The sequence below is a fragment of the Giraffa tippelskirchi genome, chromosome 7 (genome assembly GCF_054371585.1).
Source record: "Giraffa tippelskirchi isolate mGirTip1 chromosome 7, T2T-mGirTip1v1.2.pri, whole genome shotgun sequence".
Classification (NCBI taxonomy): domain Eukaryota; kingdom Metazoa; phylum Chordata; class Mammalia; order Artiodactyla; family Giraffidae; genus Giraffa; species Giraffa tippelskirchi.
The window spans coordinates 132468774-132489185 of NC_137281.1; the positions used below are offsets into that span (position 1 = coordinate 132468774).

Genomic DNA, 20412 nt, shown 5'->3' on the forward strand with positions numbered 1-20412 from the left:
ACATCCGCTGGATCATTGAAAAGGCAAGAGAGTTCCAGAAAACATCTATTTCTGCTTTACTGACTATGCCAAAGCCTTTGACTGTGTGGATCACAATAAACTGTGGAAAATTCTGAAAGAGATGGGAATACCAGACCATCTGACCTGCCTTTTGAGAAACCTGTATGTAGGTCAGGAAGCAACAGTTAGAACTGGACATGGAACAACAGATTGGTTCCAAATAGGAAAAGGAGTACGTCAAGGTTGTATATTGTCACCCTGCTTATTTAACTTATATGCAGACTACATCATGAGAAATGCTGGGCTGGAAGAAGTACAAGCTGGAATCAAGATTGCATCGAGAAGTATCAATAACCTCAGATATGCAGATGACGCCACCCTTATGGCAGAAAGCAAAGAAGAACTAAAGAGCCTCTTGATGAAAGTGAAAGAGGAGAGTGAATAAGTTGGCTTAAAGCTCAACATTCAGAAAACTAAGATCATGGCATCTGATCCCATCATTCCATGGCAAATAGATGGGGAAACAGTGGAAACAGTGGCTGACTTTTTTGGGGGCTCCAAAATCACTGCAGATGGTGATTGCAGCTATGAAATTAAAAGACGCTTACTCCTTGGAAAGAAAGTTATGACCAACCTAGACAGCATATTAAAAAGCAGAGACATTACTTTGCCAACAAAGGTCCGTCTAGTCAAGGCTATGGTTTATCCAGTAGTCATGTATGGATGTGAGAGCTGGACTATAAAGAAAGCTGAGCGCCGAAGAATTGATGCTTTTGAACTATGGAGTTGGAGAAGACTCTTTAGAGTCCCTTGGACTGCAAGGAGACCCAACCAATTCATCCTAAAGGAGATCAGTCCTGGGTGTTCATTGGAAGGACTGATGCTGAAGCTGAAACTCCAATACTTTTGTCACCCATGTGAACAGCTGACTCATTTAAAAACACCCTGATGCTGGGAAAAATTGAGGGCAGGAGGAGAAGGGGACGACAGAGGATGAGATGGTTGGATGGCATCACCGACTCAATGGACGTGAGTTTGGGTAGGCTCCAGGAGTTGGTGATGGACAGGGAGGCGTGGTGTGCTGCAGTTCATGGGGTCACAAAGAGTCGGACACGACTGAGCGACTGAACTGAACTGAACTGACATTAATGATTTTAAGTTTGAACCCATTCTAACAACTCTGCATTTTTACTACCCCTACACATTTAATATTTTTGACATCATATTGTCCATCTTTTTGTTTTTTGTATAACTTAACTACTTATTATGGATAGGTGATTTTACTGCATTTATATTTTGACCTTCCCACTAGCTTTATAAGTGGTTGACCTTTACTGTATGCTTGCCTTTACCAGTGAAATTTTTCCTTTCATAATTTTCATATTTCTAGCTATGGTCTTTTCTATTTAGAGAGGTCCCTTTAACATCTCTTGTAAAGTAGGTTTAGTACTGCTGAACTCTTTCAGCTTTCACTTATCTATAAAACTCTTCATCTTTCATTAAAATCTGAATGACAGCCTTGCCAGGTAGAGAATTGGGTGTAGGTTTTATCCTTTCATCACTTTAAATTTAACATGCCACTGTTTTTCTGGCCTAGAAAGAAAACATCAGCTGATAGTTTTCTCAGAGTTCCCTTGTATACAGCCATTTCCTTTTCTTTTGCTGCTTTTAAGAGTCTCTCTTTATCTTTTTTTTTTTTTGCCATTTTAATTACAACGTGTCTTGGTGTAGTCCTCTTTGGGTTCATCTTGTTTGGGAATTTGTGTGCTTCCTGGACTTAGATATCTGTTTTCTTTCTCAGGTTAGGATAAGTTTCAGCTATTATTTGTTCAATTATGTTCTCTGCCCCTTTCTCTCTCTCCTCTTTCTGGGACCCCTATAATCTGAATAACTAGAGCACACTGATGCTGTCCCAGAGGTCTCTTAAACTATCCTCATTTTTTTAAAAAAACTTTTTTTTTATGCTCAACTTAGGTGATTTTCACTATTTTCTTCCAGCTTTCTGATCAAATCAGTTAATGTGAATGATCATGATTATTATTAGTTAATGAAAATACTATCTTTGGAAAATTTCACATTTTCACACACACTTAAAATGTTAACTAAAAATTAATTATAATCTTAAAGCCATCATTTCTATCTTCCTACCTGTTTTATCTTCAGCAATAATTCACTTTTTTCAATATTTGATGAATCATCCAGTTTTTCCTTGCTATTCTTAAAAAAAAGCCTATGAACAAAGAAAACCAAATAAATTCCTATTAGGACATGTTTTCCAGAAAAACCACATTTACTTATGATATCAGAAACTTCCAGTCCCCATTTCCCTATGCAACATATTTACTATTCATTAAAATGAACAAAAATTTTACTCTTTTGATATGATGTATTATTTATATATTAATTTGAGAAGCAATTTTTGATTACCTACACTCTGAAAGTGATATAGATACTGGAGATACAGCACAGGCAAAGTCTCTACCATCATGGAAATTACACTCTAGTGAAGTAGGCAGAATAGAAGCAAGTTATCAAAAAGTATATATTTCAGATAGTGTTAAATGATCCAAAGACCACAAAGTAGGGTAAAGTATAGAGAAATCCTGAGAATGATGATGGTAGTGTAGACAGGTGATTAGGGAACACCTCTTGGAATAATTTGTGAAAAACCTGAAGGATGAGAAGGAACCAGATATGTGAAGACCTTAAGGAAGAGCTTTTCATATAGAAAGAACAGCAGGTGATAATAACCTGAACAGGGACATGCTTGGTGTATTTGATGAAGACAGGAGTTTGAGAAGGCTGGAGAGACAGACACAGCCCAGATCACACAGGGTCTTGAGAACAAGGCAGAAGTTCAGATTTTATTTTGAAGGAAACCAGGGGAGGACTTTTTAAGGAAAGGAATGACAGGAGCAGATTCCCATCTTGTAAAGGTGACTCTGGCTACTTAGTAGAGAAAGACAATAGCACAGGAAGACAGACTATGTGGAAGTCTATGGCAAGGGTCCAGAAGAGATAATGGTGGCTCAGACTGAGGCTGTAGTGGTGGAACTGGTGAGAAATAGTTGGACTCAGGATATATTTTGAAGATGAAGGCAATAGGACAAGCTTTTGGATTTGGCTTGAGTTAGAGTTGGATTAGGGTTAGGTTAGGTTAGTTACCTAGTTGGGTTAGGGTTAGGTAGTGAGGAAAACTGGAATGGTAGATGACTTCTAATTTTTTGGTTAGAGTAATTAGGTAAACAGTGATATGGAAGACTAAAGGAACAGCTATTTCAAGGAGATGGGAAATTAAGAATTCTGTTTGGGACATGTATATTTGAGATATTCTTCAAGTGTGGTGGCTCAGATGGTAAAGAATCTGCCCACAATGCAGGAGAACTGGGTTTGATCCCTGAGTCAGGAAGATCCCCTGGAGTAGAAATGGCAACCCACTCCAGTATGCTTGCCTGGAGAATTCCATGGACAGAGGATCCTGGTGGGTTACAGTCCATGGGATCACAAAAAGTCAGACACAACTGAGAAACTATCACTTTCAAGTTTCCAAGTGTTAAGGTCAAATAAGCTGCAGACTGTATGCATTTAGAGATCAGGGCTGAATATATAAATATGGAAGTCATTGGGGGTACAGAAAAAATTGAGACTGGATGAAGTCATGTATGGAGAGTATGAGTACAGAATAGAGGATAGTAAAGGGCTGAGAACTCCAAAAGTTAGAGATAGAAAGAAGAAATGGAACAAGTATAGGGTCCTGAGAAGGAGCAGTGTGGTAAGTGAAATAAGAGGTGATGTTTGGGAAGCCAAATGAAGAAACCATTTCAAGGAGATAGAAGTAAGCATCTGTGTCAAATTCTATTAAGAATTCAAAAACTTTAGACCAGATCACTGAAATTGGCAGGATGAAAGTCATTGGTAACCTTGACAATTTTGAAACCACTTCAGCACTTTAAAGAAAAAAAAGCATCTATAATTGTTACAGCCTCCTGCACTATAATGGCAAGTATATACTTTGGGTCACAAATTGGATGTCATTTATACACAATATTTAGTTTCTAATCTCTCAGTTCCCATGTGCTGATAACTAGCTCAATGACAAAGAGAGCTCATAGCAATTTAGAAAGATAGGTACTGATTTGCCTTTTATTATGCAAATACATCATTCTGGATATTAATAATAACAAAGAAGAAGGATTAAACTAGCAGTGCCTCCCATGGACTTGTGGTGAATTTTAGGTGCTCTTAACTGTCCACATAAGGAATTTAAATTAATTTAAATTTAATTAAGATCCCACATATTTAATTTAAATTTGGAGTTAAGTAACTTTTGTTTTTTCCTCAATATTTTGACCTCAAAATAGATGATGAGCTTGCAAGTTAAAGAATTCATGGTGGGTGGGACATGGGGAATTAAGACTTATAGATCACTAAGAAGATAACCTATGCAAATTATTTAGTTTCTTGTTTAATTTAAAGAATCTTATAGATATTATAAAAATAACACTGTTTGATTCTTTAAATTCACCAAACAAGAACTGAGCTGCTTCTCTCTACCACCAAAGGTAGAAAAAAGGAACTAAGTGAGAAAATAAAAATACAGGGAATTTTCTTTTAATTTGCCAAGTAATAAAGAAGAAAAAGTAAAGCTTTATTAATAAAAAGGGGAGAGGTAAATATCTTCAATCACCAAATTAGTCAAAAGCACTTTTTCTCAGTGAGATTCTACATGAAAACTCTTAAAAAACTGGAATTAAAAAAAAAAAAAGTGAGCCATTCAAAATGAAAGATCAAGGAATACCCATTTCCTTCTTTTTAAAAAAATATTCATTTTATTTATTTATTTTTGACTGTGCTGGGTCTTTGCTGCTGTGTGGGCTTTTCTCTGGTTGCAGTGAGCAGGGGCTTCTCTAGCTGTGATACGTAGGCTTCTCCCATGGTGGCTTCTTCTGTTTCAGAACATAGGCTCTAGGACACAGTAACCGCAGCATGTGAGCTCAGTAGTTACAGATCCTGAGCTCTAGAGCACAGGCTCAATAGTTGTGGTGTGTGGGCTTAGTTACTCAGCGGCCTGTGGGATCTTCCCAGACCAGAGATTGAACCTGTGTCTCTTGCATTGGCAGGTGGATTCTTTACCGTTGAGCCAACCAGGGAAGCCCCCCCATTTCCTTCTGGAACACACTTTTAAAACTAGTCAGCTAACATGAAGACTGCTTACAAATTTAAAATTTTTCATCAGTGTAGCAGCAAGGCTTTTAATGATAACCCCTAGAAATAATTTTAAGAGCTAATTTGTAAATTCCATGATGATTCTCTGCCTGGTATTTAAGAAATAGATATCAACTAAAACTATCTTTGTCAAAGAAAAAGATTTTTTTATTCTGATTTTTAATTGTTGTGTTACTTGAGCTTTCTGTTTTTAGATCTAGTACTGAGTTTAGAGATTATTGCATATTTTATGGACTGTTGATGGTAGAGGAGCACTGTGGTGCAATTGTTATTTTAGAGATATAACTTAAAGTGCAATACATTCAAACCTACATAGAAAAGAGTCATAATAGGATTCTATATGTGAAATTACATGTCTTTTTTGGAAACTGCTCAGACCACAATTTGTCTTTTAAACTGTCAGCAAACCCTAGGGATAAGCCCAGAAGCCATATTTATATTGAAAGACCCCACTTTCCTGCCCAGAGCTGAGCTAAACAGTTTTTGTTGGGAAATCTGGGAATTCTCCTGGGAGAATCTGTTGGTCAGTCTCTAAAGTAGATGAACCTGTGCCAGGTAAACTCAGAGTGTTTAGAATGGCCATGCTTAGCCACGGGCTCACCAAGAAGACAACACAGCATGTAGATAATCATAGAAGGAAGCAAAGACTGTGACTCTTGAAATGGAAGGAATATTTCCTTATGTTTCTGGTTTCTGTTCCTTGGGTAAAAGTTTTTGCCTTGAGGCTTCCCTGTATTTTCTCAATAAGTTCTGCAAGTCCCCTTTGACTATGAACAACTAACAGCATGGTTAGGTGAGTTGGTAGCATTACGGCAATGCCTTCCTCCAGGGGCATATTTGTTTATGGGGAGTAAGAAACTGAAATGAGGATAATCCATACCCCAAAATCCCTCCCTCTTCCTAAATTAACCACATCATCCTCAATTGTTTCTCCTAATCATCTGAAAAACTGGTTAATTTCAAAATGAAGATGTGGTTCTATAAAGCTGAAAATCACAGAAACTTTAGTAAACTAAGAGAATATAATTTTCATCTAATATTAGAAAAAATTTTCTAATGAAAGTAGCATCACATCTAGAAATGCTTCAGTGAAAAGAAAGTATTATCCTTACATTTTATCCTCCAGGATCTTACAAGATTTGTTCATGTCTTCAACCTTTTGTTCCCAGTGTCTTATTGATTCCTGTAGTTGTGCTAGTTCTAAATTGTGATCGCTGAGAACCTGTTGAAAATTCAGTAAATCATCAAATGACTCATGACAGCAGTTCAATTCACTAAATATTCATGTATCATCCAGTCATCTTTTATAGTGGGGGTGCCTTTAGTTAAAATAAAAATCAATCATTATATTACTTGTTTCTTTATAAAACAAACTGAGACAGAAATAACCCTGAAATCATCAGAAAACAAAATTTGGGAATGAGAGAAATGAATTACAGCAATAGGAATGTAAAAACTATAAAAAAAAAAAAACCTTTAAAGACACGAATTCATCTTGACTACCATTTAAAAAATTAAATACATATTTTAATAATTATTTTCAAAATGTTATTCCAGGATACTGGAATGAGCATTATTTTAAAAGTCAAAACAAATTGGGTCTTTTGCCTTATTTGATAGCTATGTTCATGCTGAAGATTTTTTCTTAATACTTAATCAGCATTTTGGAAATGGAAAAATTGGGTACGATGAAAAAATGTTAGCATAATTAAAAGAAAGAACTATGAATGAAGAAAATTCACAGTGAAACAGATATTTTTATAACAGTTTTGGCAAAAGAAAAGGGAAGGCAAATTTATTGGAGCTTGGGTCTGCATTTCCACTTGTGAGGGAATGTGGAGCTGAGAGAAAAGCTAATCAAACAGATTCCTTTGCTCTCTGCACAGTTATCCTGGACAGATTATTTAACTTCCCCCAATCCTGCACACCAATGTGGGGTCAGAGAACACCTGGCAGGTATAGTCACTCTTAGTCATGTCGTGTGAGACAGGTGAGTGAAAGCTCCCCACACTCCTTTTTTTCTCTAAAGCACTCATATGACTGAACTTGTGGACTATAGTTCCAGAGTTAACAGGAGTCTGAAATCCTGGAACTGCCATCAAAAATTAGTAGACTGTCCAAGGGACTCTGATCGTCAGGATTAGTGACAATATGCTCAAGGCCCGTCCAGCCTGATAGCTGTTGCCTCTAGCCCTCTAACCTCCCCGCCCTGGACTGCAGGGGACCTTGAGAATCATACACTGTTCTTTTCTGCCAGAATCACATTAGCTTGACCTGGTTGCAGAGCTTTCTAAACCAAAAGTGCCACATGAAGGTGAACATGAAATTCTCTATAGTATCAAGTTCATAGCCAAAATGTTGTTTTCTAATCTCGGGAAATAACAACATCAACCACAAAAAACTTTAGCAAATACAAAGCCCTCAGTTAAAAGCCTTATAGTCATTACCTCATTCCTTCTCCACAAAAGTCCTTTGAAGTAAGCAGTCCTACTACCGCCATAGTATAGATGAGGAAACTCTGGGTTAGTAAAGCCAAGATTCAGATGCAGGTTTGTGTGATATGTATGTGTGCTCACGTTCAGTCATGTCTGACTCTTTCGAGACCCCATGAACCGTAACCTGTCAGGCTTCTCTGTCCATGGAATTTTCCAGGCATGAACACTGGAGTGGGTTGCCATTTTCTGCTCCAGGGGATCTTCCTGACCCAGGGATGGAACCTGCGTCTCCTGAATTAGCAGGCTGGTTCTTTACCACTGAGCCACCTGGGAAGCCCCTGTGATACTGCCATTGTGCTTTAAACACTATTCTCCACTGGTAAGGAGGGTTGGGTGTTGGATTGGGGAATGTAGCGAGACACTGGGCTTCCCTCATAGCTCAGAATCTACCTGCAGTGCAAGACCCGGGTTTGATCCCTGGGTCGGGAAGATCCCCTGGAGAAGGAAATGGCAACCCACTCCAGGATTCTTGCCTGGAGAATCATGGACAGAGGAATCTGGTGGGCTATAGTCCATGAGGTCGCAAGAGTCGGACACAACTTAGCAACTAAAGAGAGAGAGAGACACTTGAGGTGAGTATCCCTGACACCTCAAGCCTTGTCTTATTTGGCCTTCAAGATCTTTGGAGCACAGGCTAAGGAACATATACCTCATTTTTCCAAGCTAAGTGATGTGTGTGACATAATTTATGAGGCCCTAACTGAATATATGAGCTTAGGCATGCAGATAAAATCTGTTTTATCTAACCCATCTTCTCCTTTGCGTCTAGCCAGATTCGTGCTTCCTTATTGCATTGATATTTGAAAAAAACAGAAAATGATCTTGTATGCAGAGAAAATTTTTTGTTTTACTGATGTTTTGTAATTGGATGTCATAATAGATGTATTGTAACTATAATGGTCAGGGAAAAAAGCGTGGGTACTCAGTTGTGTCCAACTCTTTGTGACCCCATGGACTGAAGCCCACCAGGCTCCTCCATCCATGGAATTTTCCAGGCAAGAATACTGGAGTGGGTTGCCATGTCCTTCTCCAGGGGATATTCCCAACCCTGGAATCAAACCCATGTCTCCTGCATTGGCAGGTGGATTCTTTACCACTGAGCCACCAGGAAAGCCCATAATGGTCAGAATTATGCTACAAATGGAATTAACTGAACATTCTAATAAGAAATGTTATATATATACATAAAGTGAAGTGAAGTCGTTCAGTCATGTCTGACTCTTTGCAACCCCATGTATTGTAGCCTACCAGGCTCCTCCATCCATGGAATTTTCCAGGCAAGAATACTGGAGTGGGTTGCCATTTCTTTCTCCAGGGGATCTTCCCAACCCAGGGATTGAACCCGGGTCTGCCGCGTTGTAAGCGGATGCTTTACCCTCTGAGCCATCAGGGAGGCCCCCATATATATACATATATATATATATATATTTTAGTATTATTATTGCCCCACATAGTTTTATATGTAATTCTCAATACAGATGGAGGGCTTCTCTGGTGGCACAGCAGTAAAGGATTCACCTGTGAATGCAGGAGATGTGGGTTCGATCCCTGGATGGGAAAGATCCCCTAGAGCAGTAAATGGCAACCCACTCCAGTATTCTTGCCTGGAAAATCCCATGGACAGAGCCAGGTGGGCCATAGTCCATGGAGTCGCAAACAATTAGACACAACTTAGTGACTAAACAACAACAGTTCAAGACAGAAGAAATCACTAAAGACTCATTAACTCAACTAATTATGATAGATTACAGGTGTTTCTATTTTATTTAACAGAAGTAGTATTAACATTGACCTCTTCAATTATAGTCACCTCCATAAGCTTCAGTTTTCTCACCTTTAAAATGAGGATAATCTTCATTTTAAAGTATTGACTATCACAGTACTGGCTTTTTCAATCAATGTTATCAATTTTTAAAAGTAAAAGTGCATATTAATGTTCCTGTACTCAATATAAATGGAGAGCCTAAATTCTGTTTTATTATCACATATTCAGAAATAAGGAACCTGAACATGGTTATTCACTTTGTTATGTAGAATAAAGCAGTTTCACAGAAACATTACATAAGGTTCTGTATGCATTTGGTCAGTTCTGTATGTGTTTTTTAAAATCAGTTTTATAGTCTTTTGGCCCATTAAAGGGACTTCATGCATAGCTCAGTCAGTAAAGCATCTGCCTGCACTGAGGGACACCTGGGTTCAATTCCTGGGTTGGGCAGTCCATTAAATGCAATTTTTACCTAAGGCATTCCAAACTTACTTCTTTTCATCATATTCCTGAAGAAAACATAACTGCACTAAAACACTTTAAATAATATGTCAAAAAATGGTAACATGCTCAAAACATTCTCCCCAGAATGGCATGAAGATGAATTAAAATCAACTCCTTTTTAAAAATAACTCCTGCTATGTTTAAGGCAGTGTATATTGAGATGCCTGGGGTCAGGCATGAAAAACCAGTTTATTTTTTCTTACCGCTGTGCTTGAGGTAACAGTTTCTCTCATTTTTGACATTTTAATCCTTAATGTATCCAATTCTTTCTTCTTTATGTAAGTTTCCTTTTTCTTAAGTTCACAGAGTTTTTTATATTCATCAATCTGTAATAATTAACATAATAAACCAATCTTAAAGCTTAAGATGATAACAAAGTTTAGGAAATCCTTTAAAAAAATTTTGCCAACCTAATTCATATTTATGTATACCATATTTAACCTAAGTATTTTATCAAATTAAAACAACCAGGTTTGGGCTAATTTTGAAGCATCAAAGGAAAAATAATAAATCACAAAGACCAAACTGTAATTATGAAATGTTGAACTAGTAAATTTAGAGTCGCAATAAAACAATGATTTATTAAAAGCAAATTATAAAAGTAGCTGCTATTCTAAAATTTACTAGTAAAACATAAAAACATAAAAAATTTACTGGTAAAATACAACAATATATAAAATAAAAAAACAGATTTACAGCACATTAGGAGAGCCAAAGGAAGGAATTAAGAATTGTTCAGAAATTTAAATTCACATTATTTAATGAGGAATAAAACAGACCAAAAACAAAATCATAGAAGGTAGGGCAGGTCACAGCCCTGAGCAACTTACCATGGTGTCACCCATACCAGCCCCGAGAGCTAAAGGGTCCTTACTTTGATTCATCTCTGTTTCAAAAGCACCCGGTATTTGGCAGAAACGCTCTGCGTCTATGCCTTAAGAGATATTCAGTGGTCAAATGCCCTGAACTGGCTGTGTGACTTGACCACAGGAATGCTCTTCCTGTGCACATAAGACCTTGAGGTGTCGGAAAGTTAACTTTGCTTCTTTACCATGTTATGATCTCTGCCCAAACAGGGTACTTTTACTCTGCTAGGCGCAACCCTTGCCCCTGTGCAAGGAAGCATGAAAGACTGAGCGTGCCCCAGCTGACCTGGTTCTGTAAATCTCCGCCCCTTTCCTAGAGCCCTGATGACTGCTGCCTCCTACTCCTTAAGACTCGTTTACTCTCCTTCCTTCAGGAAGATGGTGTATTTAGAGAACAAGCTCTCTCTTCTCTGTTCCTTAACCAATGAATTGAGTTCCTGATCTGCTATACCGAACCCTGTTTTGACTGGCATTTGCAATGCTGGGCAAAGGACCCATAGAGGGGGGTCACCAACCTGTTGGGGACTGATAAATTTTCACATATTGAGATATAAGGAAGTAATTCTGGCTTATACATCAGCTAACCTGAATTTTATGCTAACTAAAATAGCCTTTTCGTGGTCTATCATACGTGCATTCTACATCAGCTGTAACTATTTAAGAAGAGGACACGTTAATAAGTAGAGAAAATTCGTGTTAAAAATAAAGATTAAATTTCCCTCTTCCTGGGATGCTAAGTATGCTGTTACTCCTTTGATGATAAGACTCCCTTCCCAGGTGCTGGTCTGTTCTTTTTTTTTTTTTTCAGAACGTTGAAGAAATGTAACTCTGACTTGTTCAGTAGTCTTTGTTCTGACAAGATATAAAACTGTATTGAAAACCTTGCTTCTCTGGAACAGCTCCTTGGAGTAATCTGGGAAGATGGCTTATGAACTAGTTATTAGTTTGGCTCAAATTAAACTCTCTTCTGTTCTTATTATAGATTGTTTATTGACTATTTTCATTAACAGGATAAATAACAATTTTACTAAGATCAAAGATATTGTGATTACCTTGCAGATCCTACTTAAAGGAGTCCATTCTTCAAAATCAAACACATCATGGATTTGTTGGTAAGATGAATTATCAAGAACAAGGCAAGTAAGTAGTAAGGCCTGAGAAAGCATATTTAACTTTGTATTAAAGAATTAATGAAAATATATAGTTGTGTGGTTTTCCATCAGTCATCAGCCAATTCACTCAAAGTGGCTACTCTGAATGAATGCGATCATTATCAATTATCTCTGCACTAGGGCACAGGTGCATTAAAATGAAACTTGGTGATAATAAAATTTGTTGAAAATTGATATTCTGTCCTCATTCTTTGGCCTAAGCCTTCTCCCAAGGTCTTGCAGTTATAGAAATAATATTAGCAAAAACAATTCTGTGTTGTGTTTGAGGAGACCTTATGGGTTTGAAGACTTTGACAGCTGTAAACAGGTTTTCCTTTCTCATTGGAAATAAAGAGAATTAACAAGCTGTTACCATGGCATATTATGTGTATTTAGTGAGCATCAATGGTTGACTCCTTAATATCCACCCTAGCTGGTCTAGCCCACTAGTACATGCATTCTCTTAGGATCTATTAGTATTCTGGGGTGACACTGTCTTAACCTGGCAAGAAAACTTATGTCCCTCGTTGGGAAAGGTTTTCTTCTTCGACGTGAATAGGGAAGCATGTAGCCCAGTTGTCACTGGCAGGCATCTTGTGATGATGAGGGAAACCAGCCTTAAAATGAAAGATGGAAGAGGGATGAGCCACTGAATTAGCTAGTGCTGGAGTCTGCCCTACCTTGGGAATTCCTACTGTGTAAGATGATAAATGCCGTTACTATTTAAGCAAGTTTGAATCAAGGGTTTTGCTATTTGCATCTGAGTACCCTAATGCTTTTCCTTTTCTTCCAGGCACTAGACCAAGGGTAGGGAAACTACTACCTGTTGGCCAAATCCAGCTACTACCTGTTTTTGTAAAACCACACTTATTCATGTAATTAGTGCTTTTTGGCTGAGAAACACTATCCACAAAAGGAAGGAGAACTTATCATGTTCTCAAATTCTCAATTTGAAGTCCCTCTGGGCTTCTTTTTTAAAATGTTATATAAAATATATATTATATTCAAATATATATTATATATAATATATTATATTCTTTATATTAAAGAATATGAAGGGATGGGAGAGGGTGGAAACTTCTCTCTAGGGCTTAAAATGAAGTTAGAAACTCACTGAATATTACTCATTCAATACAGTAATATTATAGAGTGCCTACTCCACACAAGGTATGCGAGGCACCTATCATGGTGTTAGAATTCAACAAGAAGACAGACAAAATACCTGCCTGGTGGAGTCTTCCTTCTGGTGGGCAAATGTCAGTGGTACTCAGGCCACCACTGACCATTGTTTCAGCCCCAGCAGAAGGAAAAAGAAAAGAGAGACAAGGCTCTCCCCACTCCTCACCTACACTGCCCTGCACATCATCCCTCAGCTGTGTCCATGGAGACACATCCCACTTTTTACCCCTGTAACTTCAGTGAGCCCCTCCAGTGTGGGAGTTCTGGACTGCTTAGAGAGAAAGCCCAGCAGAGGGCTGGAAACAGTGAGTAAAATGAAGTCTTCTCAGCATTGTTGTGGGTAGAGAATGAAAAGAGGAAAAACCCCTTTTGATTCTTATTATCCTGACACCATTTCACTGTAATAATAAGAAATCCAAGCAAGGTCTAGCCCAATGATAGGAGCCAAGGCTTTCAGCTGACTCCAGCACTGCAGTGCAGGCTAACAATGGCTTCATCCCCTGAAAAGGTCCAGGGAGCTTGACTTTTACAAATTCTGGTTAGTGGTTGCAGACTGCCCAAGGAACCCCTTGTCAATGACTTCACAAAATGCTTGTTCTGAAGATGACTAAGGCTGAGATATTTACCCTTAAAAAAAATAATCCATGGTTTTAGTGTAAAACTCTTTCTGAAGACATAGGTGCTTTAAAGAATAGAAACTCTCAGACCTAACTGGGACTTGTGAATAGTCTTATCATGAAATAAAGTGGTGCTAGTGGTAAAGAACTAACCTGCCAATGCAGGAGATGTAAGAGCTGTGGGTTCGATCCCTGAGTTAGGAAGATCCCCTGGAGGGGGGCATAGCAACCCACTCCAGTACTCATAACTGGAGAATCCCATGGACAGAGGAGTCTGGTGGGCTATGGTCCATAGGGTCACAAAGAGTCAGACACAACTGAAGCAACTTTGCACACATCATGGAAACAATCACAAGAACCAAACTGAGACAAGAATGAAGAGGGCAGGGGACGAAGCCATGGAGAAAAACAGGATACTACAAAAACTGGTTAAACTGGATAGGCCCAGGATAGCAGAAAATTTGACTTTCAGTTGACCTCAAGCCTCTTTATATGCTCATTGTAATATATTAGCATATGCTAAATGACACACCCGTAAGTGCCATGACAATTTGAAAACTGACCATAAAAAGCCAGAAAGCAGGCAGTGACCAAATTTCTGAAAATCCCCAGCCCTTACTCAAAACAGCCACGTGACAATGGAGCGGTGGCCATGCAACGCTGGAGTGACATTGAGGAGACATCCCACATCCAAGGAGAAAGGAGAAGCCCCAGCAAGATGGTAGGAGGGGCGAAATCGTGTTTAGAATCAAACCGCATACCTGCCAGAGATGCTCAGAGGGCTCAAACAAACCTTATGTGCACAAGGATCCAGAGACCCCACGGAGACTGAGACAGAACTGTGTTTGAGTGTCTCCTGTGGAGGTATGGATCAGCAGTGGACTGCTGTTGAGGCAGGGGCTCTGGGTACAGCAGACTTGGGTATGGCTGGGCGCAACATACTTGGGCATGGCATAAGCCCTCTTGAAGGAAGTTGCCATTAACCCCACCATAGACCTGCCAGAACTTACACAAGACTGAGGAAATAGACTCTTGGAAGACACAAACAGAAACTTGTGCTCACCAGGACCCAGGAAAAAGGAGCAGTGACCCCACAAGAGACTGACCCAGACTTGCCCGTGAGTGTCCAGGAGTCTCCCGTAGAGGTGTGGGTCAGCGATTGTCTGCTGCAGGGTCAGGGCACTGAGTGTACCAGTGCATGCATGGGACCTTTTGAAGGCCATTATCTTCATTAATGGCCATCATAATTTGGACCCAGGTAAATAACAGGGAGGGAACACAGCTCCACCCATCAACAGAAAATTGGACTAAAGATTTACTGAGCATGGCCCTGCCCATAGAACAAGACCCAGTTTTCCCCTCAGTCAGTCTCTCCCCTCAGGAAGCTGACATAAGCCTCTTATCCTTCTCCATCAGAGGATGGACAGACTGAAAACCACAATCACAGAAAACTAACCAATCTATCACATAGATCACATCCTTGTCTAACTCAGTGAAACTAGGAGCCATGCCCTGGAGGGCCGCCCAAGATGGACGGGTCATGGTGGAGAGTTCTGATAAAATGTGGTCCACTGGAGAAGGGAATGGCAAATTGTTTCAGTATTCTTGCCTTGAGAACCCCATGAAGTGTATGAAAAGGCAAAAAGATAGGACACTGAAAGATGAACTCCCCAGGTCCATAGGTGCCTAATATGCTTCTGGAAATCAGTGGAGAAATAACTCCAGAAAGAATGAAGAGACAGAGCCAGAGCAAAAGCAACACGCAGTTGTGGATGTGAATTGTGATAGAAGTAAAGTCTGATGCTGTAAAGAGCAATATTGCATAGGAACCTGGAATGTTAGGTCCATGAATCAAGGCAAATTGGAAGTTGTCAAACAGGCAAGAGTGAACATTGACATTTTAGGAATCAGCGAACTAAAATGGACTGGAATGGGTGAATTTCACATAGATGACCATTATATCTACTACTGTAGGCAAAAATCTCTTAGAAGAAATGGAGTTGTCACCATAGTCAACAAAAGAGTCTGAAATACAGTATTTGGGATGCAATCTCAAAAATGGCAGGATGATCTCTGTTCATTTCCAAGGCAAACCAATCAATGTCACAGTAATCCAAATCTATGCCCCGACCAGTAATGCTGAAGAAGCTGAAGTCGAATGGTTTTATGAAGACCTACAAGACCTTCTAGAACTAACACCCAAAAAAGATATCCTTTTCATTATAGGGGACTGGGATGCAAAAGTATGAAGTCAAGAAATATCTGGAGTATCAAGGCAAATTTCGCCTTGTAGTACAGAATGAAGCAGGGCAAAGGCTGAAAGAGTTTTGCTGAGAGAATGCACTGGTCATAGCAAACACTCTCTTCCAACAATACAAGAGAAGACTCTACACATGAACATCACCAGATGGTCAATACCAAAATCAGATTGATTATATTCTTTGCAGCCAAAGATGGAGAAGCTCTATACAGTAAGCAAAAACAATACTGGGAGCTGACTGTGGCTCAGATCATGAACTCCTTATTGCCAAATTCAGACTGAAATTGAAGAAAGTAGGGAAAACTACTAGAGCATTCAGGTATGACCTAAAGCAAATCCCTTACAATTATACAGTGGAAGTAACAAAAAGGTTCAAGGGATTAGATCTGACAGACAGAGTGCCTGAAGAACAATGGACGGAGGTTTGTGACACTGTACAGGAGGCAGTGATCAAGACCATCCCCAAGGAAAAGAAATGGAAAAAGGCAAAATGGTTGTCTGAGGAGGCCTTAGAAATAGCTGAGAAAAGAAGAGAAGCTAAAGGCAAAGGAGAAAAAGAAAGATATATCCATCTGAATGCAGAATTCCAAAGACTAGCAAGGAGAGATAAGAAAGCCTTCTTCAGTGATCAATGCAAAGAAATAGAGGAAAACAATAGAATGGGAAAAACTAGAGATCTCTTCAAGAAAATTAGAGATACCAAGGGAACATTTCATGCAAAGATGGGCTCAATAAAGGACAGAAATGGTATGGACCTAACAGAAGCAGAAGATATTAAGAAGAGGCAGCAAGAATACACAGAAGAACTGTACAAAAAAGATCTTCACGACCCAGATAATCACAATGGTGTGATCACTCACCTAGAGCCAGACATCCTGGAATGTGAAGTCAAGTGGGCCTTAGAAAGCATCACTACGAACAAAGCTAGTGGAGGTGATGGAATTCCAGTTGAGCTATTTCAAATCCTGAAAGATGATGCTGTGAAAGTGCTGCACTCGATATGCCAGCAAATTTGGAAAACTCAGCAGTGGCCACAGGACTGGAAAAGGTCAGTTTTCATTCCAATCCCAAAGAAGGGCAATGTCAAAGAATGCTCAAACTACCGCACAATTGCACTCATCTCACATGCTAGTAAAGTAATGCTCAAAATTCTCCAAGCCAGGCTTCAGCAATACATGAACCATGAACTTCCAGATATTCAAGCTGGGTTTAGCAAAGGCAGAGGAACCAGAGATCAAATTGCCAACATCTGCTGGATCATCGAGAAAGCAAGAGAGTTCCAGGAAAACATCTATTTCTGTTTTATTGACTATGCCAAAGCCTTTGACTCTGTGGATCACAATAAACTGTGGAAAATTCTGAAAGAGATGGGAATACCAGACCATTTGACCTGTCTCTTGAGAGACCTGTATGCAGGTCAGGAAGCAACAGTTAGAACTGGACATGGAACAAAAGACTGGTTCCAAATAGGAAAAGGAGTACGTCAAGGCTGTATATCGTCACCCTGCTTATTTAACTTATATGCAGACTACATCGTGAGAAACACTGGGCTGGAAGAAACACAAGCTGGAATCAAGATTGCCGGGAGAAATATCAATAACCTCAGATATGCAGATGACACCACCCTTATGGCAGAAAGTGAAGAAGAACTAAAGAGCCTCTTGATGAAGGTGAAAGAGGAGAGTGAAAAAGTTGGCTTAAAGCTCAACGTTCAGAAAACTAAGATCATGGCATCTGGTCCCATCACTTCACGGCAAATAGATGGGGAAACAGTTGAAACAGTGTCAGACTTTATTTTTTTGGGCTCCAAAATCACTGCTGATGGTGATTGCAGCCATGAAATTAAAAGACGCTTACTCCTTGGAAGGAAGGTTATGGTCAACCTAGATAGCATATTTAGCATATAAGCAGAGACATTACTTTGCCAACAAAAGTTCATCTAGTCAAGGCTATGGTTTTTCCAGTGGTCATGTATGGATGTGAGAGTTGGATGGTGAAGAAAGCTGAGTGCCACAGAATTGTTGCTTTTGAACTGTGGTGTTGGAGATGACTCTTGAGAGTCCCTTGGACTGCAAGGAGATCCAATCAATCCATCCTAAAGAAGATCAATCCTGGGTGTTCATTGGAAGGACTGATGTTGAAGCTGAAACTCCAATACTTTGGCCACCTCACGCGAAGAGTTGACTCATTGGAAAAGACCCTAATGCTGGGTATGATTGGGGGTAGGAGGAGAAGGGGACGACAGAGGATGAGATGGTTGGATGGCATCACTGACTCGATGGACATGTGTTTGGGTGGACTCCGGGAGTTGGTGATGGACAGAGAGGCCTGGTGTGCTGCAACTCATCGGGTTGCAAAGAGTCGGACAGGACTGAGCGACTGAACTGAACTGAACTGAGACAGCATATTAAAAAGCAGAGACATTACTTTGCCAAAAAAGGTCCATCTAATCAAGGCTATGGTTTTTCCAGTGGTCATGTATGGATGTGAGAGTTGGAGTATAAGGAAAGCTGAGTGCTGAAGAATTGATGCTTTTGATTTGTGGTGTTGGAGAACTCTTGAGAGTCCCTTGGACTGCAAGGAGATCCAACCAGTCCATCTTAAAGGAAATTAGTCCTGAATATTCTTTGAAAGGACTGATGCTGAAGCTGAAACTCCAATATTTTGGCCACCTGATGCGAAGAACTGACTCATTTGAAAAGACACTTATGCTGAGAAAGATTGAAGGTGGGAGGAGAAGGGGAGGACAGAAGATGAGATGTTTGGATGGCATCACTGACTCAATCAACATGAGTTTGAGTAAACTCTGGAAGTTGGTGATGGACAGGGAGGCCTGGTATGCAGCAGTCCATGGGGTCACCAAGAGTCAGACATGACTGAGTGACTGAACTCAACTGAACTGATGCTGAAGCTGAAGCTCCAATCCTTTGGCCACCTGATGCTAAGAACCAACTCATTGGAAAAGACCCTGATGCTAGGAATGATTGAAGGCAGGAGAAGAATAGAAAGAGAATGAGATATTTGGATGGCATCACTGACTCGATGGACATGAGTTTGAGCAAGCTTCGGGAGTTGGTGAGGGACAAGGAAGCCTGGCGTGCTGCAGTCCATGGGGTCACAAACAGTTGGACACAAGTGAGGGACTGAACTGAAATGAACTCAACAGCTTCCATGACCTTCCCTGGGTTCCAAAGGGCAGTTCAAACAGTTGTGGTATCAAGGAAGGGAGGAGATGCAGAAACAAGGGAGGAGCAGTCAGGAAACAATAGTGTAGACTTGAGGTAAGGATGTAATTCCTCCTCAAGGGATGTACATAACAATATCTTTGAGCTCTTAAGCAGAACTGGAGTCCTCATCAAGTAAAGATGTTAATTAACTACTTGTTGAAGCATTTTTCATTTCAGAGAGAAGGTCACAGTTCAATAACCTTGAGAATCACAGAAGCCATCACAAGACCACCTGATGCCATCACAAGACCACCTGATGCCAGGCCAGGTGACCTCTGGATTGAAGGAATACAGACCCCATGTGCACCCTGATCCTTGTCTGCAATCCTTCCCTTGACTATAGGACTCCCTCCTCACTGGCTTAGAACACATAATTTTGAGGACATTAGCCCACTGTGGTTACCTTTTGTTGGCAAAGCAATAAAGCTATTCTTTTCTACTTCACCCAAAACTCTGTTTCCAAGATTCAATTAGGTGACAGTGCATAGAGGCCAAGTTTTGGCATCAGTTCCAGCAGAGCTGAACTCACTGATCCTATCTACAGAAAGGACCTCAGAACTGTCAAAGACAACCAAATGACAGAGAAGCAAATCCTACTTCCTATAGGACTGCATATAAGCAAGGGGGCTGCCCCAGTGTTGCCATCATTGTCACTCGTATTCTTTCCCGTGAACTGAAATGCTGGTTCAAATCAAACATCTCCGCCCACGGGCTCCAGTGTCCTGGAGCCTCTGCTCTATTCCTGCAGAAGATACCATGGGAACGCTTGCTATCTTCAAGGACAAATACATCATTTCTCATATCCTGCTTCACTTCTGTACAATTCTCTATTTTAAAAAAAAATCATACCACTTACCTCTTGATTTAATTTTTCCTTTTTCTTCAAATATTCTGCTCTTTCTCTTTCTATTTGCTCCTCTACTTCTTGAATATATGTTTTTTGTAATTCTAGTTCTTTCTTCTCCGAGTTAATTTTGGTAGAAGTCTCATTGATGTAAATAGCGGCATTGGCTTTTTCTTTCATTGCATGGTTGAGTGACAGAACCACCTTTCCATAATGCCTCGCTAGCTCCTCTTGCCTTTCACTAGAGAAAAAGAATCCTTCTTGGCATAAAAAGAATA

The 20412-nt window shown here is 39.8% G+C and overlaps 1 protein-coding gene across 11 annotated transcripts in view; it reads right to left on the reverse strand.

Annotated features, from left to right (window-relative positions):
• CCDC175 (coiled-coil domain containing 175) overlaps positions 1–20412 on the reverse strand; it is a 72225-nt gene that overhangs the window by 40994 nt on the left and 10819 nt on the right. For 10 of the 11 annotated variants that reach the window (XM_081509687.1, XM_081509689.1, XM_081509695.1 and 7 more), the window contains 4 exons: positions 20147–20375; positions 10194–10316; positions 6339–6448; positions 2149–2230 (listed from right to left, as the gene is read on the reverse strand). In XM_081509687.1, coding sequence (XP_081365813.1) covers positions 2149–2230; positions 6339–6448; positions 10194–10316; positions 20147–20375 — 544 coding nt within the window. Of the gene's footprint in view, positions 1–2148; positions 2231–6338; positions 6449–10193; positions 10317–11908; positions 12011–20146; positions 20376–20412 lie in introns of all 11 variants that reach the window. The other variant, XM_081509690.1, reaches the window with a different exon arrangement.